Source organism: Oncorhynchus mykiss, chromosome 1 (genome assembly GCF_013265735.2).
Source record: "Oncorhynchus mykiss isolate Arlee chromosome 1, USDA_OmykA_1.1, whole genome shotgun sequence".
Taxonomy (NCBI): domain Eukaryota; kingdom Metazoa; phylum Chordata; class Actinopteri; order Salmoniformes; family Salmonidae; genus Oncorhynchus; species Oncorhynchus mykiss.
In genome coordinates, this window is record NC_048565.1 from 86,758,980 (window position 1) to 86,783,750 (window position 24,771).

Genomic DNA, 24,771 nt, shown 5'->3' on the forward strand with positions numbered 1-24,771 from the left:
TTGTACACTCCGGGTGTGCAAATCTTTTAGAGACTAACAGTCCTGCTGCATACATATTATATGTGGGTGGTCCCGGGAATCAAACCCACTACCCTGGTGGTACAAGCGCTATGCTCTTCCAATTTAGCTAAAATGGACCACAACAGCTACAAGTCTCGTTGTACCTTGTTTAATGTTGCAAAGCCTACTACAGATGGTTGGCTCAGTGTTAAGCCCCATAATCAGTTCAGTTCATTTATTAGGCCTTTTACAGGAAATGTGTCCAGCATTCAAGAGCACTATGTCAAAGACATAAAACCATCAACACATAGAACCACATAGAACATCAACCACATAGAACAGATAGATTTACACAGGTAGGATATAGAACAGATAGAGATATAGAACAAATCGAGATATACACAGGTAGGACAGAGATAAGAGATATAGAACAGATATAGATATAGAACTGATAGATATAAATAGGTAGGATATAGATTAGATAGGGATATAGAACAGATAGAGAAATACACAGGTAGGATATAGATTAGATAGAGAAATAGAACAGATATAGATATAGCACTGATAGAGATATACACAGGGAGGACAGAGAAAATAGATATATAGAACAGCTATAGATCTGATAGATATAAAGAGGTAGGATATAGATTATATAGAGATATAGAACAGATATAGATATAGAACAGATAGAGATATAGAACAGATAGAGATATACACAGGTAGGATATATATTATATAGATATATAGAACAGATATAGATATATAACTGAGATAAAGAACAGATATAGATATAGAACAGACAGATATAGAGCAGATGTAAAACAGATAGAGATATAGAACAGATATAGATTTAGAACAGATACAAGAGAGATAAAGAACAGACAGAGATTTAAAAAAACAGATATAGTACAGATATAGATTTAGAACAAACTCTTAAAGACCTTGTAATATTTTACATCAATAGCAGTCAATATTAATCGGCATCTTAATTCAGTCTCATCTGAAAGTTGTAAATTCTTGGTTATCTGCACGAACCCTGGCTAACAAGTTGAATCATAAATACAAAATTGGGTTTAATTATTGATTTACTAAATACCTAAATAATTACACATACACATAATTAATCATAACTTGATTACAAATTACGTCATAAAGGAAAACGTCCCTAGCGGGCAGAACAGATATGACAGCTGGTTACACAAAAGAAAAGGGGCTGGGTTTGAGTGAAAGAGCGGGAAGACTCAGTAACAAAGGGAGAAGCTGTGCTATCGTAAATACAGTATCTGATGCATTCTAAATTACCGCCCATTTGGAAAAGGAAAATGCAATAAATATTTACTCTGAGCTGCGCTTCGGTTGGTTGGTGGTAGATGGAAGGCCGTGTTGCCCAACCTAGTCCTTTGAAGAATGTCTCTGGTTGTAAATTGTATACGTTGTAGTAACGTCGTTGTGTGGTAGATGGGATACTGTCTTTTCCTTCCCAACTTGCGTTTGCAGCTGCTGTTGCTAACCCAACGGCTAGGAGGTATCACTTCTGTAGTGAATAAGAGTTCAAAGTTCATACCATTCACAACCAAAGCTCACGCTGATGTTGGCTTCGTTCTGTAGTTATTATCTGAACCATTCTGACATCGGACCGGCATCCTCACATCCTCGGAACAGGAGGTTACATTGTCGTCAAGGCTTTATATAGGAAGGGAGAGGAGGGCGTGTTTGAAAAGTTTTATAGCCCATGTCCCTTCACAGGGGTGGGCCACTGATTGAGCAGAAAACCTTATGAAAACCCAAATCTCAAATTACCAGAATATAGTTAATTTCCCCTCACCTTCTGATGTTCCCAGAATCTCTATGTTAACCAAAGGGGATTGCAAATCAGTAGGGTAGAGAGAGGAAAAGGGGGGGAAGAGGTATTTATGACTGTCATAAACCTACCCCCAGGCCAACGTCATGACAGTTGCAGAAAACCTTGAAATCAGCCCTTGCCTTAACAGGAAGCCAGTGTAGGGAGGCTAGCACTGGAGTGATATGATCAAATATTTTAGTTCTAGTCAGGATTCTAGCAGCCGTATTTAGCACTAACTGAAGTTTATTTAGTGCTTTATCCGGGTAGCCGGAATGTAGAGCATTGCAGTAGTTTAACCTAGAAGTGACAAAAACATGGATGAACTTTTCTGCATCATTTTTGGACAGAAAGTTTCTGACTTTTGCAATTTTACGTAGATGAAAAAAAGCTGTCCTTGCAAGTCTTGATATGTTCTTCAAAGGAGAGATCAGGGTCCAGAGTAACGCTGAGGTCCTTCACAGTTTTATTTGAGACGACGGTACAACCATCAAAAATTAATTGTCCGATTCAACAGAAGATCTCTTTGTTTCTTGGGACCTAGAACTAGCATATCTGTTTTGTCCGAACATTTGCCGCAATCCACTTCCTTATGTCTGAAACACAGGCTTCCAGCGAGGGCAATTTTGGGGCTTCACCATGTTTCATCGAAAATACAGCTGAAAGTTAACATTATATTTCCGAATGACATCACTAAGATGTAAAATATATAGTGAAAACAATAGTGGTCCTAAAATGGAGTCTTGACGAACATCGAAATTTACAGTTGATTTGTCAGAGGACAAACCATCTACAGAGACAAACTGATATCTTTCTGACAGATAAATCTAAACCAGGCCAGAACTTGTCTGTGTAGACCAATTTGGGTTTCCAATCTCTCCAAAAGAAAGTAGTGACTGATGGTATCAAAAGCAGCACTACGGTCTAGGAGCACGAGGACAGACGCAGAGCCTCGATCTGAAGCAATTAAAAGGTAATTTACCACCTTCACAAGTGCAGTCACAGTGCTATGATGGGGTCTAAAACCAGACTGAATCGTTTAGTATACATTGTTTGTCTTCAGGAAGCCAGTGAGTTGCTGCGCAACAACTTTTTCAATTTTTTAGGAGAGGAATGGGAGATTCGATATAGGCAGATAGTTTTTTATATTTTCTGGGTCAAGGTTTGGCTTTTTCAAGAGAAGCTTTATTACTGCCACTTTTAGTGAGTTTGGTACACATCCGATGGATAGAGAGCCGTTTATTATGTTCAACATAGTAGGGCCAAGCACAGGAAGCAGCTCTTTCAGGAGTTTAGTTGGAATAGGGTCCATCCAGTATGCAGCTTGAAGGTTTAGAGGCCATGATTATTTTCATCATTGTGTCAAGAGATATAGTCCTAAAACACTTGAGTGTCTCCCTTGATCCTAGGTCCTGGCAGAGTTGTGCAGACTCAGGACACCTGAGCATTGGGAGGAATATGCAGATTTAAAGAGGAGTCTGTAATTTGCTTTCTAATGATCATGATCTTTTCCTCAAAGAAGTTTGTGAACTTATCACTGCTGAAGTGAAAGTTATTCTCTCTTTGGGAATGCTGCTTTTTAGTTAGCTTTGCAACAATATCAAAAATACATTTTGGATTGTTCTTATTTTCCTCAATTAAATTGGAAAAATAGGATGATCGAGCAGCAGTGAGGGCTCTTCGATACTGCACGGTACTGTCTTTCCAAGCTAGTCGGAAGACTTCCAGTTTGGTGTGGCGCCATTTCTGTTCCAATTTTCTGGAAGCTTCCTTCAGAGCTCGGGTAGTTTCTCTATACCAGGGAGCTAGTTTCTTATGAGAAATGTTTTTTGTTTTTAGGGGTGCGACTGCATCTAGAGTATTGCGCAAGGTTAAATTGAGTTCCTCAGTTAGGTGGTTAACTGATTTTTTTACTCTGACGTCCTCGGGTAGGCAGAGGGAGTCTGGAGGAGCATCTGGGAATCTTTGGGTTGTCCGAGTATTTATTGCACGACTTTTGATGATCCTTGGTTGGGGTCTGAGCAGATTATTTGTTGCGATTTGCAAACATAATAAAATGGTGGTCCGATAGTTCAGGATTATGAGGAAAAACATCAAGATCCACAACATTTATTCCACGGGACAAAACTAGGTCCAGAATATGACTGTGTTTGTGAGTAGGTCCGGAGACATGTTGGACAAAACCCACTGAGTCGATGATGGTCCGAAAGCCTTTTGGAGTGGGTCTGTGGACTTTTTAAAATAAAACAGATAGAGATAAAGAACAGATGTAGATATAGAACAGATGTAGATATAGAACAGATAGAGATATAGAACAGATATAGATGTAGAACTGATAGAAATATAGAACAGATATAGATATAGAATAGATATAAAACAGATAGAGATAACGAACAGATAGAAATATAGAACAGATATAAAACAGAGATATAGAACAGATATAGAACAGATAAAGATAAGGAACAAATAGAGATAAAGAACAGATATAGAACATATATAGATATAGAACAGATAGATATAGAACAGATAGAGATATAGAACAGATATAAAAACAGATAGAGATATAGGACAGATAGAGATATTTTTCTATTTTCTTATTTTTTGTATTTAGTAAATACTTAACTCTTATTTTTCTTCAAACTGCAATTGTTGGTTACAGGCTTGTACTTACGCATTTCACTGTAAGGTCTACCTACACCAGTTGTATTCGGCGACTGTGAGAAATACAATTTGATTTGACTTGGTGGTGCACATGTAGCCTATTGCTTGTTTTAGAGAATTGTAATCATCGAATAGGAGGGCCTCCCCTCTGACACTGGTTCGTCTCTTAGTTTCAATGTACTAACTGAATTGTTCCTGGCCACTGTGCTTCTGCTTGCTATTTGGAGTACTGGGATTAGGCTACTGTAAAAGTAATTCCTGCTGATGTAAAAATGCCTTTGTTACTTGATTGATGATCAACACTGTACTCTGTACTCCACGCAACGTTGACGCCTGTTGCGTGGGCCATTGTAAACACGAGGCATGTGACACCAACGTCACTTGCCCGAGTAGCCACAAACATATCAACGAGACAGATATTTCACCAGATGTATAAATGTGAAGCATCCGCTTGGCATTTACAATCACTACCAACTATGGTGGAGAAAGGAAGCCCAGTGGCCGGCAGTGGAGAAGATGGATTTTGACCGATATTCTGGAAATGTTCTCTTCGATTAAACATTTCGATTAAACATAAAATGTTCTGTTCTCGAAACTAGAATGTGTAAACTTTACCCTCTGTCAAAGTTTTCTTAAAATCGCGTTGTTCAGAAGGAGTGCTCGGGCGAATTTAGTTTTTGTACACGCGCACTTCACAGAGTAGGCGTTCCCCAACGGAAATATGTAAATACATGCAGGAACGAGCAAATGGGATCTTCTTAGCTCGTTCTTGGCTCTGCCCCCCCTCCTTGCTTGTTCTGCCCACTATGACTCATGAGTTCCCATTGGAAACGACACGCGGTGGTCTATCTTGGGTTAGTTATTAAAATCTTCGGAGTAGCTTGCAGGAGGCAGGGGCGAATGGCGGCGGTGCGCAGCGAGGAAGTGTCGGGGATTTAGCTAAAACACTGTAAAGCTACTAGAATCGCTCCGGAATGCAGTGGCGTTGACACAGTAGAGGAATGTAAGTGCCATCATACACGAATGTCGCTGTGAATATTGAAACGTCCTCAGTGGAGGCGTCCAATGAGACGAATTAGGGGGCGTGATCAGTGGTGCTAGGTAGCTGCAGGCTACAAACAAACTCGCGGCCTATCATGTTCCTCGCTGCTGGATAACTAACTAACATGTACAATTGCTAGCTTCACTATTTGTGTTTAAACGAGACCATTTTTATGAGCTATGATTTGTTGTGCATGCTTAACTAGCTACGTGTATTCTGTGGTTGTACGACCAAGTAGTTAAATATGTTGTTATGGGAATGGTGCTTTTAAGGAAAGCTTATCATGTCGCTGTCAGGCCTGCACTAGTTTGTTTGCCAGCTAGCTAAGTTAGCTACAGTAACTGGTTAGCTGCAGTTACAGAACTAGCCTAGCTAACTTTACAACGAAGGCTGTCATTCATATGGCACAAATGCATCCATTGGTAGCATGAATTAGCTAACCATAAAGATGAAGTAGTTTTGGCGCAAATGCATACATGTATATCCTCGCCCTCAGTAAATGTATTTAAGGTACGCTAGCTAGCTGGATTGTTATGCTAACTGGAAGTAGCTAGCTGCTAACGACCCCGAGCTAGTGCACCAGTCTGCATCTGATTCCTGCCACTCTGATTAAAGTTTTTGGTTTTAGACTCTTTCTAGATATTATAAACGGAGCTAAACACATTGTGTTTGCAGTCCTGTAATGAAGTTATCTGGAGCTGTCAGTCCTGACAGTAAGTATTAGTTCATTTCTCATTAATTTGCTAGCTAACGTAACCTAGCTAGCAGCGTCATATAATAATATAGCAAAGTAGCCTGGCTGGCTGACTAGTTAACTGATGTTCTTCTGAAATACTTTTCGTTTATTAGGATCCTCATTAGTTATTGCTCATTCAGCAGATATCTACTATTTCAGCCATTATTGTCTGCCCCAAATGTCCAACACATGTCCAGTGTCATCCACCATGGATTGTTATTGAAAAATGTTAGTTAACTTTAGCTTGTCAATGTTGCATTTGCTGCCCGGGAACTGTTTTTAGAAGTGTCATGATAGTTAATGTACTAGCTATCTTGTCTACATGGCTGTTGACTCCTTCTGTATAGGGGACCTATTTGATATGGAGTGTCTGAAGATTGAAATAGATTGTTCTAAATCTGAGCCATCTCTGTTGTCTGTACTGTAGCCTACGTTATTAATACCCTATCCTCTTATCCCTGCAGAGCTGACAGGAAGGGAACAGCATTCATGGATGTAGTGGACACTTTCAACCATTTGATTCCCAGTGACCAGTTGGATGACTCCATGCTGATAGGGCAGAACTTGGAATGTGAAGCAAGTAATGACTTTGGAACAGGTGTCGACCAGCTGGGAGACTCACTGAGGAACATGCTTAGTGATAAAGATCCCATGTTTGGATCTGCAAGTTCACACTTCAATATCTTAGATAATGAAGACGCCAACTTCCAGATCGCCGAAGCAACAGGTATTTTTTAGTGAGAATTACTTTTGTACGACTTCAATTGACAGTACAAGCTATGTTGACGGGTGTTTATAGAAACCACTATTTGTAACTACTGATGTTTGTTAATGCTTCTAAAATAAATCTAAGTTATTATTTAATCTCTAATCTTCTCTCCCCCAGTAGTTGCAGATGTTGATGTTGGTGCAACAGAGGGTATCCTTAGTACCGCTGGTGGTGGGTTGGCTGGTACAGAGACTCCGCCAGTCAAACGGTCTGTTGGCAGACCCAGGAAATACGCATTAGGAGTTACCCCAGGTTAGCAACAATTCCATTTTTACAATGGAGTGTATTTTTATGTATATATTATTTTTGTGCTGTTATGTAGTGACAGGCAAGTGGTTGAAACAGTTTGAAGGGTTGGAGCGGGGAGACAGGCAGGTGGGAGAAGCAGTTTGAAGGGTTGGAGCGGGGAGACAGGCAGGTGGGAGAAGCAGTTTGAAGGGTTGGAGCGGGGAGACAGGCAGGTGGGAGAAGCAGTTTGAAGGGTTGGAGCGGGGAGACAGGCAGGTGGGAGAAGCAGTTTGAAGGGTTGGAGCGGGGAGACAGGCAGGTGGGAGAAACAGTGAAGGGTTGGAGCGGAGAGACAGGCAGGTGGGAGAAACAGTGAAGGGTTGGAGCGGGAAGACAGGCAGGTGGGAGAAGCAGTTTGAAGGGTTGGAGCGGGGAGACAGGCAGGTGGGAGAAACCGTTTGAAGGGTTGGAGCGGAGAGACAGGCAGGTGGGAGAAACCGTTTGAAGGGTTGGAGCGGAGAGACAGGCAGGTGGGAGAAACAGTGAAGGGTTGGAGCGGGGAGACAGGCAGGTGGGAGAAGCAGTTTGAAGGGTTGGAGCGGAGACACAGGCAGGTGGGAGAAACAGTTTGAAGGGTTGGAGCGGGGAGACAGGCAGGTGGGAGAAGCAGTTTGAAGAGTTGGAGCGGAGAGACAGGCAGGTGGGAGAAACAGTTTGAAGGGTTGGAGCGGGGAGACAGGCAGGTGGGAGAAACAGTTTGAAGAGTTGGAGCGGAGAGACAGGCAGGTGGGAGAAACAGTTTGAAGGGTTGGAGCGAGGTTTGAACCTTGGCCTCTGGTGGGGAGAGAGGATTTTATGTCAATAGGACTACACCAGGAGCATTACTGTGATTAACACTAAATACAGCTATTATCATTGACAAGATAGGACACTAAATACAAAGCCATGCAAATTCAAGGTCCCCCCCACACTTTCATTTTCCTAGTATGAAAAGTTGATGTTGTGCCTAGTTTAGAATTCACTTTGGTTGCCTTATTGCTTCGTTTTATATTGTCAAATGAGAAATGTCAGTGTGACTTTAAATTCCAGAGCGAAGTGCAGGCAGAGGGTCTTCAAACAACAAAAAGCCCCCGGGAAAACCTGGGAGACCTAGAAAGAAGTCCACTCTGAGTGAGAAGATCACTACTGCTGATGAATTAAGGAGAGAGCTTCACCTGGGTGACGGCAGGGTGAATATCAACGACCTGGACTTGGGCTCGTCGATGAACCCCGTCGTTGTGTTACAGAGGTTGACGGTCACTTTCGGGGGTTTCAAAATCGAGCTTCTCCCGGGACCCTCCTTTACCGCTTTCACATCAGCTGAAAACACTGACGAATGTTATGAGGATGGCTCGCTGTACGGTGAAGGGATGGAATACACTATGGTGCAAGAGGAACCGTTACACATACAGAATCCCACTGCAGGGAGTGGAGGGGGCGTGGGTGCTGCTCAGCTCTTGGTGAAGTACTGTGCTGACGACTTGCCCCTAGGGCTAGGACCTTACGTCAACCCCAATGACGTTCAGGCCTCCAACGGGGCGCTTCCAGGTAGTCCTTGCTTGGTCGAGACCAAACTCGACGACCAAAGTGATTCTCAGAAGCATGATCCAGCGGTGGTGAGGAAAGATGCCAGCATCAAGAAAGAAGCGCAGCAGCACCTGCCAAACAGCAAAGTTCCTACCACTAATAATCCAGCCAAAAAGCAGCAGCCTAAGCTGAAGCAGTCAACACTGTCCTCCGCTAAGAACAAGCACCTGTTAGCTGGTAAGGGGCCCAAAGGAACCCAACAACAAGCCCTGGGGAAGAAGCTCCACCAGAGAGGCAACATGCACAAGATGGACGAAATGAAAGCCAAACAAGTCATCGTGTCCTTGAAAAGGCGAGGTGAATTCAACCCAGCTCAACCCGGCCCTAAGATTCGGAGGACGCAAGACGGACGTCCTGTGAAACTAAAGCAGAGGTTACCTGACGTGGGCCGCGGCGGTCCGGTCAAAAAAACACTGCCGTCTGGAAAGCGTCCTCCTGGTATGTCCGCAGGGACGACGATTACAACCAAACCGTCTAACTCTCACGTGACCGACACCCAACCACAACCCCAGTTTGGCTGGACACCGTGTAAACGTGCCAATCCTCAGAAGGAGACATCGGAGGAGGAGAAGGAGGAGGAGCAAGACGAGCCTAAAGTGAAGAAGCCAGACAAGTGTCTTCAGAAACAGAGAAGCAGGAACGTCAGCAGAAGCATCTCCGTGGAGGAACCACAGCTCTTCATCCCCGACAACGCTCCTGCCGTCTCGAAGAAGGAAACCAGTGAAGAAGAACAGGCTAAAGAATCTGGGAAGGGACCAGAAAAGGAACCTGCAAATAGTGAGACCGTTGTGTGGGATCCAAACAAGAACTGTGGATTGTGCAATAAACCACATAGTAACAAGTAAGAATTGTGTTCTTTGCACCAAAGTGATTAGAGTTGAATATACCATGTAGTACTTAAGCAACATTGTAAACCTGTTATTACTAAGTTGTTACATCTTAGGCTAAATTACCACAATGAACAAGTAGAATATTCCCTGGGAAGTGAGCTTGTGTTCTTCTAAACAGGTTGGTTTTGTGCATCCCGTTCAGGTTCATGGTGGGCTGTGGGCACTGTGATGACTGGTTCCATGGCGACTGTGTTGGTCTGGACCTGGCCAAGGTGAAGCAGATGGAAGGGGGGGACCAGGAGTATGTCTGTCTGCAGTGCTGTACCAAGGACAAGTACACCACCACCAAGGTCTGTTCATCGATTTCTACTGCACTAGGAATAGGTTTAGATCTTAATGGAGAAGGGAGTGTGTTTCTCTGAAGTGCTGCAAGGTCAATGGATTGATTTTTTTAAGTTGCACTATCTCAAAGTTTATTTCAACTTGTGGTTAAATATATTACTAACATTTCATGTTATTTATCTTCTTCTCCCCTTTAGGAGCCAGGCGGTGCTGTGCAGGGGGAGGCCAGGGCAGAGGGACAGCAGAAGCCCTCTGAGACCCAGGACAACAAGATGGCCGCAAAGCAGAAACAGCCGTCCCCACATCCTGTCACCTCCGGGGGAGTCAGGCCCTTCAGAAAGGTAAGGTTCACTCTGCTAGTAGCCTGCAATGCATGCTTTAATTATCATTCATTTTTTTTGTCAATTTAATATAGGCCTGAATACCAGATAATAATATTATAATAATCTTAAATGGAGCTATAACATCGGATTACCATCAGTGCATATTTATGATACTAAAGCCTATGAGAAGAGATTGGATGATACACCTTTATATGCATATTATCTGTTGTCAAAATCTTAAATTCAACAGCCAAATGTTTTAGACGCATAATCTTCAACAAGCCCTACCATTGACTACATGTAGTGGTGCAGATGTTGTCCTCCTCAGTTTATTCAGCTGATATGTATGAAAGCCAGTGTTGGCACTACTCAAGGGTTGGTTGACCTCTTTTCACTTCCTCTTTATTCCCTGCATGTGTACACATGGATGGAAGGGTGTTAGGTTACCACGGTGATTCTATTCAACGTCTGTCTTAAGGACATTTTAAAATGGTGGTTATGTTTTCAGCACCACGATGCACAACCCTCTACCCAACAAGATAAACAAACAAACATTTTATATACCATTGAACTTGTAAGATCATTTAGAATCTCACGGAGGCGATATGCTGTGTCTCACTCTGTAACAGGACTCTGTGGAAAGAAGACAGTCGACTGAAGTCAAAGATTCTATGCAGAAATCAGGTGTGTTGTGTGCTTCTACATTCTGCTGTCCATGTCCCTCACAGGAGTCGTGCTCAGTAGGCATGAAACTGTAAAAGGGGAGGGAATATATGAATTTGTCCAATAAGAAACGCTTGTTTTCAATTGGGGGGAAAAAACATTTTAAAATGTTGTACTACACGGTGCCCTAATGAACGTGCCCTACTCTGCGACGTCTCCTACTCTCTGTGGCTGTGTCCCATTAGGAGTGTCAGTCAAACAGGAGACCAAGAGGCCCAAGGTGTCGTCTCCCTCCTCTAAGAAACCGGTGTCTGTTGACCAGATCAGACGGAGCGTCCGTGACGCCCTGAAGGACATCCTCCTGAAGAGGTCATTAAACACATTATAACAGTAACTTAACAACACTAATAACCATTATAACAGTCTGATGATGCACTGCATGGCCAAATGTATGTGGACACCTGCTTGTCGAACATCTCATGGTCATTAATATGGAGTTGGGGGGGTCCCCCCTTTTGCTGCTATAACAGCCTCCACTCTTCTGGGAAGGCTTTCCACTAGATGTTGTAACATTGCTGCGGGGACTTGCTTCCATTCAGCCACAAAAGCTTTAGAGAGGTCGGGCACTGATGTTGGGCGATTAGGCCCGGCTCGCTGTCGGCGTTCCAATTCATCCCCAAGTTGTTCGATGGATTTGAGGTCAGGGCTCTGTGCAGGCTCGTCATGTTCTACCACACTGATCTCATCAAACCATTTCTATATGGACCTCACTTTGTGCACGGGGGGCATTGTCATGCTGAAACAGGAATGGGCCTTCCCCAAACTGTTGCCACAAATTTGGAAGCACAGAATCGTCTAGAATGTCATTGTATGCTGTAGTGCTCGGCCATGGAAACTCATTTCATGAAGCTCCCGACGAACAGTTCTTGTGCTGACGTTAATTCCAGAGGCAGTTTGTAACTTGGTAGTGGTTGTTGCAACCGAGGACACGATTTTTACACGCTACGCGCTTCAGCCCTCGGCGGTCCAATTCTGTGAGCTTGTGTGGTCTATGACTTTGCAGCTGAGCCGTTGTTGCTCCTAGACATTTCCACTTCACCATAACCGCACATACAGTTGACCGAGGCAGCTCTAGCTGGGCAGAACTTTGACTGACTTGTTGAAAAGGTGGCATCCTCTGACGGTCCCATGTTGAAGGTCACTGAGCTCTTCAGTAAAGCCATTCTGCTGCTAGTGTTTTCCCGTGGAGATTGCATGGCAGTCAGTAACAGGTTTGGCTGAAATAGCAGAATCCATTAATTTGAAGGGGTGTCTACATACTTTTAGCCATGTAGTGTATCTGCCTGTAGAGAAGGGTGGTGATCCTCTATTTTCCTCCTGTGTAATCCTCTATTGTGCCCTACATCGTCTCAGGCTGAAGGAGTCTGATTTCCAGGCGTCACCAGAGAAGGCTGCTGAGGTGGCCAAGAAGACTGAGAGAGAGCTGTTTGCCTTCTACAGAGACACCGACTGCAAATACAAGAGCAAGTACCGGAGCTTGATGTTCAACCTCAAAGACACCAAAAACAATGTAAGTCGTTATGTTAACACATTTGAGGCCATGAATTCTCTTTTAGACAATACTGACTCTTTGATGCTGACCTTTTATGGACGTTCTACTGTATTTTGTCCCAGCTTGTAGTAGGTACTTGGTCTCGAAATGATATGCGTTTCGAACGTTAACTACATGAAACGTGTATATATACAACGCAAACATGATCTAAAATACATTTTGATATCAGTTCGTCTAGCTATGTGACTTTATAACTTGTGTATTTCAGGTGTTATTCAAGAGGGTTCTGAAAGGGGAGATTTCTCCTGGCACTTTGATAAGGATGAGTCCTGAGGAACTGGCCTCAAAAGAACTGGCTGCATGGAGACAGAGAGAGAATCGACACGTAAGCAACACTAATACACACTGCCTGTCCTCCTCCAACACTAAAACACACTGCCCGTCCTCCTACACACCTCCTGTCCTCCTCCAACACTAAAACACACTGCCTGTCCTCCTCCGACACTGAAACGCACTGCCTGCCTGTCCTCCTCCGACACTGAAACGCACTGCCTGCCTGTCCTCCTCCGACACTAAAACACACTGCCTGCCTGTCCTCCCCCGACACTAAAACACACTGCCTGCCTGTCCTCCCCCGACACTAAAACACACTGCCTGCCTGTCCTCCCCCGACACGAAAACACACTGCCTGCCTGTCCTCCTCCGACACTAAAACACACTGCCTGCCTGTCCTCCCCCGACACTAAAACACACTGCCTGCCTGTCCTCCCCCGACACTAAAACACACTGCCTGCCCGTCCTCCTACACACCTCCTGTCCTCCTCCAACACTAAAACACACTGCCTGCCTGTCCTCCTCCGACACTAAAACACACTGCCTGCCTGTCCTCCCCCGACACTAAAACACACTGCCTGCCTGTCCTCCTCGAACACTGAAACGCACTGCCTGCCTGTCCTCCTCCGACACTGAAACGCACTGCCTGCCTGTCCTCCCCCGACACTGAAACGCACTGCCTGCCTGTCCTCCTCCGAAGTGTTTGACTAATTCTCTAAGGACAGGTTTCCCAGGCAGATTCATCTTAATTCTGTACTAAATAGGACTTTCAGTGGAGAGACCCTATTGAGTATGTTTTTATTCCATGACAAGGCTTCATCTATGTCTGGTAAAGCTGCCCTAAAAACACTGTATAGAAAAGGCATTGTAGAATGAATGTAGCTTACCTCATTGGTTCATCACACCTCCCTCCCTGTAACTTAAACTTAGTCATCATACCAAATCATATTGATTTAGTGTTGACAAGTTAAAACGGGTTGTGTGACCTGAACTATCAATAACCTTTTACCAAACTGGACTGTGATCATTGCTCTTTCTGTGTGAGATTCATTCACCAATATGTTCTTGTTCCCCCCCCCCCCCCCCCCCCCCCCCAGGCGATTGAGATGATTGAGAAGGAGCAGAGAGAGGCGGAGAGGCGACCCATCACCAAGATCACACACAAAGGAGAGATAGAGATTGAGAGCCAGGAGTCTGGGAAGGCACCAGAAGCCATAGAGCCCGAGGTAAGACACAGCTCATGTAAAGAAACACCACGCTTCTTGTTCAAGTGAGTGCTGGTCCTTTTTTTATTTTTCTGTGATTTATTTTGGGTTCTAGAATTGTTGGTGGTCATAGGTAATGCTGTTACTGTGACCGTGTTACCGCCACAGCTCTAGTCATAGTCTTTATAAACGTAGAAGCTGGGTTAATAAGGGACATGACCAGACAGGCCCACACACTGCAGATGTTCTGTTAACACCTTTATGGACCTCCTGGATGATTGGTTCTACAGGATTTAGAGTTGAGCATGTCCTCTTCCTAAGAAATAGTTCAGACCTTTTTTATGAATTTCTGGGTGAATTTCAATTGTATTTACTCAAATTAACACACTCTGGTCTATCCTTGCCTCCTCCTCAACATGCATCGGAGAGCACAATGAGGAATCAAGGAAATACAGTTTATCCTCTGTCCATACATTTCTTATGAACTCTCACTGTTGTTGTTTGAACTCTTCCAGCCAGAGCCTGTGGCTGCTTCCAAAGTGACAGAGGAGCCAGTGGAAGTTCCCCAAGAGAAGACGTTGTCGACAACAACCGAGAGCGTCAATATTTTCCAAGATACAACCAGTCTGCATAAGACTCACCTGTTTGACCTCAACTGTAAGATCTGCACAGGTAGGCCCTGATTCTGGTCTTTCAGTTTCTGCTTTTATTTTGAAGGATAGTGGAAGTACTATAGATATGTGTTTATGCTTGATCAGATAGAATGGAAGTAGGCGGGAGATGGATTAGGAGGAGAAAAGGTGAACATGCCAAATGAGTCCTACAAACTCAGGATTGTGGCTTTAAGTCAAGTCTTACCAGTGGTTTGTATTGGACTAAATGGAATTGTAATTTGTGAAGGACGTATGGCTCCACCTGTGGAGGAGGCTCCTACCAAAGTGGTGAAAGTGGCCACTAGTGTAGTGAGGAGACGGTCTGCTACCAGCACTACAGAGGCAGTGACCAAGAACACACAGTCTACTACCTCCAGCACTACAGAGGGACAGACCACGAACACACCGTCTGCCACCACTACCTCTACAGAGGGAGAGACACCGTCCTCCTCTGCTAAGGACGACGACCTTCACCTCAAAGTCCTAGAGGAGAGCCTCCTCAGCGCCAAAACCTTCTCCAACTACAAGGGGAGGTATGTGGATCAATCAGTCAATTACCCAGAACAGTCAGTCAGTCACCCCTGTTTACATCCGCAAATGTTAGTCATTTTCCAGGAACACGGCCTACAACCCAAAGAGAAGGCAAAGCACAGTGGCCATATTGTACTTCAGCATTCTCGTCCTTGTGATAGAATCGCAAAGGCTATCAATGTAATTGTCATACAAAGTAAAGTGGTGTTGAGTTAGTTACACGGCCATTCTAAATGTATTTAGAAAATATACTGTACCAGTCAGGTTTGGACAAACCTACTCATTCCAGGGATTCACTTTTATTTTCTACATTGTATAATAACCGTGAAGACATCAAACTATGTAATAACACATGGAATGATGTTATAACCAAAAAAGGTGTTTAATCAAAATAGATTTTAGATTCTTCAAAGTTGCCTTGACGACAGCTCTGCACACTCTTGGCATTCTCTCAACCAGCTTCACCTTTGAATGCTTTTCCAACAGTCTTGAAGGAGTTCCCCCATATGCTGAGCACTTGTTGGCTACTTTTCCTTAACTCTGCGGTCCAACTCACCCTGTGGTGCGACCCTGTGGTGCGACAGGTAGAGAGTTGGGCCAGTAACCAGTAAACCTGTCATTCTGCCCCTGAACAAGGCAGTTAACCCACTGTTCTGTCATTGTAAATAAGACTTTGTCCTTAACTGACTTGCCTAGTTAAATAAAAAAAATCCCAAACCATCTCAATCGGGTTGAGGTCGGGTGATTGTGGAGGCCAGACCATCTGATGCAGCACTCCATCACTCTCCTTCTTGGTCAAGTAGCTATTACGCAGCCTGGAGGTGTTGGGTCATTGTCCTGTTGGGGAAAAAAAATGATAGTCCCACTAAGCACTTGTTGGGATGGCGTGTTGCTGCAGAATGCTGTGGTAGCCATGCTGGTTAAGTGTGCCTTGAATTCTAAATAAGTCACTGACTGTGTCACCAGCAAAGCACCCCCACACCATAACACCACCTCCTCCATGCTTCACAGTAGGAACAACACATGCGGAGATAATCCGTTCACCAACTCTGCGTCTCACAAAGACATGGCGGTTGAAACCAAACATCTCAAATTTGAACTCATCAGACCAAGGGACTAGTGTCCATTTAGTAGTGGTTTCTTTGCAGCAATTCGACCATGAAGACTGTGTGAATCAAGCCTATGTGTCTGTTACTTGACCTCTGTGAAGCATTTATTTGGGCTGCAATCTGAGGCTGGTAACTCTGAGCTAATCCTCTGTAGCAGAGGTAACTCGGTCTTCCTTTCCTGTGGCCGTCCTCATGAGAGCCAGTTTCACAATAGCGCTTGATGTTTTTAGCAACTGCACTTGAAGAAAAGACATCTTGAAATGTTCTGGATTGATTGACCTTCATGTCTTAAAGTGATGATGGACTGTCGTTTCTCTTTGCATATTTGAGCTTTTCCTGCCATAATATGGACTTGGTCTTTTACCAAATAGTGCTATCTACTGTATACCACCCCTACCTTGTCACAACACAACTGATTGTCTCAATTGCATTAAGATGGAAAGAAATTAGACCAATTCACTTTTAACAAGGTTAAATTGAAATGCATTTCAGGTGACTGACTACTTGATGAAGCTGGTTGAGAGAATGCCAAGAGGGTGCAAAGCTGTCGTCAAGGAAGAGGGTGGCTGCTTTGAATATATTTTGATTTGTTTAGTATTTTTTGGGGGGTGACTACATGATTCCATGTGTTATTTCATAGTTTTGATGTCTTTACTATTATTCTACAATGTAGAACATGGCACAAATAAAGAAAACCTTGAATGAGTAGGTGTGTCCAAACCTTTGACTCGTACTGTTTAGTATTATTATTATTAAATGACCAATAAAGCAGAATTAAGTGCAGGGTTATTCTAAAGTTGTTTGTATTCCTGGCCTCCAGGTCAGTGTCTATGAGTGGCAGAGATGGCGAGGCTTCCTTCCTGTCCAACCTGCAGCCTCTATGGAGAGGGCTTGTCAACATGCCTGCTGTGGCCAAGCTCCTCACTAAAGCCTTCCCTGTATCTGGTGTCCTGGACCACCTGACAGAGGTAAAACTGCACAAAGATATTTATTTATAAGTGCCTATAAATGTTTATTCATTCATATAAATGCATCCATCATATATTTGTTTTGCTTTAATGAAATGTAATGCTTTAAATAGTGTACATGTGTTTATAAATCCTCTAATGCTTATTCGTGGAAGTGATCGTGTTACAACACAGCATTTAGATTTTCTAGTTATGGAATGCCTTTATCTAAATGCCATTTATATTAACAACTCAACAAACTATCACATTGAAGGGTAGATGGCATAAACGTAACCACAAGCAAATACTTGAGGAATTTATTGTTACAAATCCATTTCCAAGGTTGCTAGCCAAGTAGGCTGCTAACGTTAGCCCTACTCTCCTGCTAACATTAGCCCTACCAGCCTGCTAACGTTAGCCCTACTCTCCTGCTAACATTAGCCCTACCAGCCTGCTAACGTTAGCCCTACTCTCCTGCTAACATTAGCCCTACCAGCCTGCTAACATTAGCCCTACTCTCCTGCTAACATTAGCCCTACCAGCCTGCTAACATTAGCCCGCCTGCTGATGTTACATTAGCACTAAATGAGTCAGCCAGTTGCTATCAACACCTAGCTCACAGCTACATTTAAGTATACCAACGTTTTGGAAATACAGGGCCTTCAAAGTTTTCCAAATGTTGTTGAAACAAGGTGGTATTAAAATTGATTTCATTAGATTTTTTTGTCAACGATCAACACAATACTCTGCCAAAGTTGAAGAGAAATTCTAACAAACTGGGTTACTATGAGCTTTTCACACCTGGATTGTGCAATTTAATATATATATTTTTTTTTAAATCCTTCAAGCTAGTTGTTGATCATTGCTAGACAGCCATTTTCAATTCTTACCAAAGATTTTCAAGTGAACTGTAACTAGGCCACCCAGGAACAATCAATGTGGTTTTGGTAAGCAACTCCAGTGTACATTTGGCATTGTTTTAAGGTTGTCCTACTGAAAGGTGAATGTCTCCCAGTATCTGTTGGAAAGCAGCTCTCTTCTGTTTCTTTTTATTTAAAACAAAATCTCCCTAGTCCTTGCCCATGACAAGCATACCCATAACATGATGCAGCCACCACCATGCTTGAATATATGAATAGTGGTACTCAGTGACGTGTTGGATTTGCCCCAAACATAACGCTTTGTATACAGGACATAAAGTACATTTATTTACCCAATTTATTTTTTGCGGGTTTACTTTTGTGCCTTATTGCAAACAGGATTCATGTTTTGGAATAATTTTTATTCTGTACAGGCGTCCTCATTTTTTACTCTGTCAATTAGGCTAGTATTGTGGCATAACTACAATTTGGTTGATCCACCCTCTGTTTTTCATATCACATCCACTAAACTCTAACATGCTGACCAGACCGGACATGTCTCAAAATAAATTTAGAAATCCATGTTATTCAATTATTACACGCACGAGCGTCTGCGACACCAAGGGCTAAAATAGAACTCATTCCTATTTCTGACGCAGATCGCGCTGCAAGTCCTGCCTCTGCCATCTCCTCATTGGTTTATAGAAGCAGGTACCCACGTGCCATCTCCTCATTGGTTATACCCACGTGGGTGACTGAAAGACAAACTGTTTTGCCGGTAGTTGTGGTAATACAATGAACGTTTAGATGCGATCACCATATAAGTTAAACGATGAAAAGGCCTGGAAGGAGGAGAGATGACTAGAAACGATTAATTGTCGGAGTAGAGGTCCTTGTTCATTTCAGGTAAAATACTAACTTAACTTTTATATCCCAGGACAAATTAGCTAGCAACCAACAGCAAGCTAAGTAAATAGGACAAATTAACGTTAGCTAACTAGCTATACATGTTTAATGATTTTTGACCTGTCCCCAAATTAATGTCATTGGTTCAGAGTTTGTTTTGATATTTTAACCTGCGTGTCGTGATCGCGTTTGGTGTGGGAGGGGCAAAATAAATGTATGCACAATGGCGCACGCGTGCAGCCGGTTTGGGTTCCGTGTAACTGTTTAAGTCACCATTGGCCTCGTGAAATGACTGAGAGGTTTCCTTCCTCTCCAGCAACTGAGTTAGAAACATCCTTCCTATCTTTGTATTGATACACCATCTAAAGTGTCATTAATAACTTCACCATGCTCAAAGGAATATGACACTTTTTTTATATAAAATCAATTAATCGGATGAAATGCTGATAGTGATAATCCCTGTTATCAGGATCTGCCGGAGAGTTTCCAGATGGGTGGGAGGATCTCCCCACAGATCGTATGGGACTACCTGGACAAGATCCGAGCCACCGGAACAAAGGTACCTTCAAAGTGTAGGCCGACCTGCTTGAAATATGATAAATGAATTTAAACATCAGAAGTTGTCATAAAGAGCTTTTACAGTAACCTGGCCAAGACTCATAATGTGCAAGTAGGATATACCAATATTATGCCATTTAGCAGACACTTTTTATCCAAAGCGTAGTCATGTGTGCACATATTTTACATATGGGTGGCCGAGGGCAGTAAAAGTATATTCATCTTTCCAAGACAATCTGTGCCTGAACTGGAGATGAATAGTAGCTATGTTTTGGGGTACAATGCAGAAAATGGAGTCTGAGATTTGTTTTTCTTGTACATGTTCCCTGACACTTAAGTCAATGATTATAAATAAGAATTTATTAACTTTCCCACCTGGTTAAATAAATGTATTAAATTAAAGGAACTGAGGAGTTAAATTGAATTTCTTTCCTCCTTTTATTTTGGTCTTTTTTCAGGAGGTGTGTTTGATTCGTTTTTCCCCTGAGACCGACGAGGATGAGATCCACTACACTCTGCTCTATGCCTACTTCAGTAGCCGTAAACGCTTCGGCGTGGTCGCCAACAACTTGAAACAAGTCAAAGACATGTATCTCATCCCCTTGGGTGCTATTGAGAAAGTCCCACACCAATTGGTTCCCTTCGATGGCCCAGGTAACAACCAACTACTACTCTCTACGTATATTGGGCGAAGAGACTTCCATTGGCTAAAAGAGATCCTAATAAAAAAAGAATATGTTGGATTAATCTGGTACTGGTTTCCCAGATCAAGACTACTCTTAGACTGAAAAGCATGCTCAATTGTCTCTGTTCAAAGCTCTTTCTAGTCTGATGGCTCACACAATAGTATAATTAGTTGACTTTCAAGGGTAGATTTAAGTCAAAACTAACTCTGCCTCTTAGGAACTTTCACTGTCTTCTTGGTAAGCAACTCTAGTGTAGATTTGGCCTTGTGTTTTAGATTATTGTCCTGCTGAAATGTGAATTAATCTCCCATTGTCTTGTGGAAAGCAGAGTGAACCAGGTTTTCCTCTAGGATTTATCCTGCGCTTTTACCTGTGCTGGGTTTATTCATACACCATCCAAAGTGTATAATAACTTTACCAAGCTTAAACCATCTACCAACAGGTGCCCTTCTCTGCGAGGCATTGGAAAACGGCCTTGGTCTTTTGAATCTGTTTTGAAATTCACTGCTTGACTCAGGGACGTTACAGATAATTGTATGTGTGGGGTACAGAGATGAGGTAGTCGTTCAAAAATCATGTTAAACACTATTGCACACAGTGAGTCCAGCCAACTTATTATGGGACTTGTAAAGGACATTTTTACTCTTGAACCTTTTTAGACTTGCCATAACAAGGGGTTGAATACTTGTTGACTCAAGACATTTCAGCATTTTGAAAATCATAATTGACATCACGGGGTGTTGTGTATAGGCCAGTGACACAACAACATGTGTGAAAAGTCATGTCAATACTTTTTGAAGGCTCTGTAGGTGCAGCTGTTTTTTTTATTTCTGTCTATTTAAGAACTAACAATTTGCTACCTTTTTTTTTGTAGCATTTCTGACAATGCTAACACCGTCTGAGATAGTTGAGTAAATTCTTTCATATATATATATTTTGGTAAAATAAAAAACACTCCTTTATCTAGTTTTAGATGTGGCCAGTATGTAGAAATTATAATGGACTTATCTATTTTTAAATAACTGCCCTTTATCTGGCCCGCAAATGGATTTAGACAAATTGGTCCATCAAAAAATGTGCGGCCCTCTGAATTTGGAAATCTCGGTGTGGCCCTCGAGCCAAAAAATTTGCCCATCCCTGCTCTAGCTAATAATCTGGGTCTGGGAAACCAACCCATGATGATTCATGACCCCATTTACCTTTTGAAGGAACATGTGCAATATCCTCACAATGTAAATCATGATGCTTTATTATCTAAAAACATTTACTTTTCCTACTTTTATGTTATTAGGTTATCTTAGTCCATTCAGAATAGATTCTTATTTGGCGATCTAAATAATACATGGGTGTGGCCAACCAATGTTCCATTTATGAAATTAGTTTTAATGTATTTTATGATTTTATTTCAATTTTAAACTGCTTTTCATCGGTGTTGCTCTTTAACAGGACTGGAAAACAACCGCCCCAACCTCCTGCTGGGTCTGATCATCCGCCAGAGGCCTAAACGGGACTTCCTGCCCGTCGACATCAACGAAACGGCCAGGTTCATACCGGAGAGCAAACCCGAGACAGCGACGACTACGGTTACTGTAAACAACAAAGAAGTTACCCGGGAGGAGGAGGAGGAGAACTCTTACATCTCCTCTCTGTGTGCTTCAAGTAGTAAAGAAAGAGACAGAGAAGAGATACCATTGCTGAACACCGCTGAGGAAGAAGTGGTCACAGCAGAACAGTCTAGTACAGACATCTCTGAGAAAGCTGAAGGTGAAGATACTGAAGAGGGGTACCAACCACTACGTTTCCTTCCGGGGGTGTTGCGTAGTTGGGGCGGGGAGCTTCTGCCCCTGCCAGACTTCTCAGGTAAACCTAAACATAAAAGGCCTGTTGCTCACTTCAACAACATTTGCAGCTTTGAAGCTTTGTTTACTTTACTTTGAACTCGTAATAGCAACATGTCTTTGAACCACACCTTACGTTTCGGCTTGCTCCTTCCTTCCTCAGGTAACCCTCCACTGCTGGGTGATGATGGTCGAGAGCCCTCGGCTCCACAGACCTCCAAGGCTGACGGAGGAGCAGCAGCGACCACTCCAGGAAGCGCCACCACCACTAAGAGTCCCAGCGCTGGTGCTCACAGACAGACTGGTTTTGTCATCAAGAAGAGGGAACCCAAAACAGTCAAAGCAGAGGAACCTGTGTCTTCCAGCTTGGCTGAAACGTCTACCGCTAACAACAACGCGTTGGCGAAAGAGGAGGGTGTGGCTTACCGTGGCCCGTCGGTCTCTCTGAAAGACAAACCTCCAGACGTCTCGACAGAGTCGTTCCTGGCCAGCCTCTCCACGGATCCCAACACAGACGGCTCCTTAAACAAAGGAGATTCGGCGTTGTGCGAAAAGGACAAATCCAAAGAAGAGAAGACACCTACTCTCTTGTCTCCTACAGCCACGTCCAACTCTTCTGTCGAGGAAAGCGCCCCCACACCAAAACCCCTTCCGAGTGGAATCCTGAAGAAAAGCTCTGCGTATTCCAATATGACTGAAGAACCAACTGCTGTCCAATCAGCAGGATCACAGGATCACCCCCAACCTGTTCCTGTCCTGACCACCAGGAAGTATCGTCCAATGGCAGCTCAACACGGATACCCCTCCCACCATCACCAGACTGGCTACAGACGCCCACCTCCAGACCATGGCCCACTACAGGTTGGTCCCTATGGTCCCATCCCCCTCCAGCCTGGAGGACCTCCTGTAGACTTCCAGTACCAGCCAGCACCACCTGTCCCCCCCTTCGGTAACACTGCACCGCCACCTTTCCAGCACCCGCCCCAGCTACCCACCAACTTCAGCTACCCTACTGGCCCCCCACCACCCATGATGTACCCGCCACCTCACGACCCACAGATGCAGAATCATGCTGGAATAACACAGTGGGCTCAACCTGGTCCAGGTCCCACATCTCCCAACTCTTTCCCCGGGGGCCTACCGTTAGCTTACGGTGGTGACCCTCAGAGGTTTGCCTCTGCTGAATCGTCCAACCTGAACCTGCCCCCATCCGCCGCTGCCAAAGAGGACCAGAAGGGGGCAGCAGAGAGGATTCTGTACAGCAACCCCTGGGACAGGCAGCCCGGGTCGGGCCACAAGAAGGAGGACCGGGACCAGTACGGGAGACACCGGCACCACAGTGAGTCCCGTCACGGAGAGAAGAGCCGGAACCACAGCCAAGAGGGGGGAAAGAAACGAGATAGAAGCCGGAGCAGAGAGAGAGACCGGAGTAAAGACTCTTCTTCTCACCACAGAGGGAGCCGGCACCACTCTAAAGACGAGCGCCACGGTCACAGCGAGAGGAGGAAAGAACGGCACCATAGCGACGGTGACCACGGGAACCGTCACAAACACAGCAGGAGAGACTCTGATTATGAGAAATCGAGGAGAAGTTCCAAAGACAGTCACTCGTGAGTTGTTTTGTACGACCCGCCCCGAGATGGTCGACCCTACAACAGTTTTAGTGGCATTGTCCCTTTTTATATATGTTCTTTTTAAAATACAGTAGGATTATTAACACATTCTGAGATCTGCTTTCTTAAAAACCAACCGTTAAGGCTTTTGAGGTGATATTTCAAGTTTTGAAAAGCTCCAGTTTTTTTAAAGTGTTAATTTGACTGTATATTTCTGCATGTCACATGGTGACTTGGTGCACTGAGCATTGTGCTCTGATATAGATCACAACCAGTGGTTAAAGGGATAGCTCAATGATTTGACATATGTTTCCATACCTTTTAAAAAGCAGTCTATGGATAAGGAGGCAGCAATGACTTGGGCATGATATTTAACACATGCTAAGCAGGGTAGATTGACTGAGACAGGGAAATGTTGCTAATACTTAGTGTGGATTGTAGTCGTTCCCCTCTTGTCCATAGATTGTTTTCAGGGTAAAGAAACAAATCTTTTAATATGTGAAATCGCTGAACTGTTCTTTGAATGTTTTCTATAGCATGAAACCCAAAATAACAGGCATACCCAGATGGACTGTTGGAGTATAGATGGAGGGGGAGTTCTGGCGACTTCAGCAGTTTCACATGAATTTAATACAGAGGAGAGAGAAACTAACTATTTTGAGTAGCAGAAAACAACAAAACATTTTAATTAAAAGCAGCTTCTCTTATTCTGTTTTTTTCCATTTTATTTTTTTAAATTGCTATACAGAAATAAATTGTTTTGTTTTTTTTCTATCGACAAATATTGTCTATGTACATTTTGGCTTGTCATGTACATTCGAAAATCAAGTGTGCCTTCTGCACCGTGTTCATGTACAGCTGGTAATAAAGGTGATCTTTTTATTGTTTAGGAGAGGAATGTATATTCTAATCAGACTTTC

General features: G+C 43.4%; 1 protein-coding gene across 3 annotated transcripts; it reads left to right on the plus strand.

The window, feature by feature from the left end:
• The first annotated feature begins 5,307 nt into the window (after positions 1-5,307).
• LOC110516875 (PHD finger protein 3) lies at positions 5,308-24,738 on the plus strand. 3 transcript variants are annotated; one of them, XM_036987960.1, is made up of 19 exons: positions 5,308-5,504; positions 6,172-6,256; positions 6,744-7,006; positions 7,169-7,300; positions 8,366-9,743; positions 9,935-10,082; positions 10,272-10,415; positions 11,027-11,081; positions 11,306-11,429; positions 12,474-12,630; positions 12,881-12,997; positions 14,043-14,171; positions 14,666-14,822; positions 15,051-15,336; positions 17,264-17,411; positions 19,626-19,715; positions 20,173-20,368; positions 21,847-22,260; positions 22,402-24,738. In XM_036987960.1, the coding sequence occupies exons 3-19, from the start codon at positions 6,769-6,771 to the stop codon at positions 23,850-23,852; spliced, it is 5,364 nt and encodes a 1,787-aa protein (XP_036843855.1). In that variant the 5' UTR covers positions 5,308-5,504; positions 6,172-6,256; positions 6,744-6,768; the 3' UTR covers positions 23,853-24,738. The 3 variants fall into 3 exon arrangements, with proteins under 3 accessions (XP_036843855.1, XP_036843844.1, XP_036843852.1); XM_036987949.1 differs by having other exon boundaries at positions 5,309-5,504; positions 7,166-7,300; XM_036987957.1 differs by lacking the exon at positions 5,308-5,504 and adding an exon at positions 5,651-5,669 and having other exon boundaries at positions 7,166-7,300.
• The last annotated feature ends 33 nt before the right edge of the window (positions 24,739-24,771 follow it).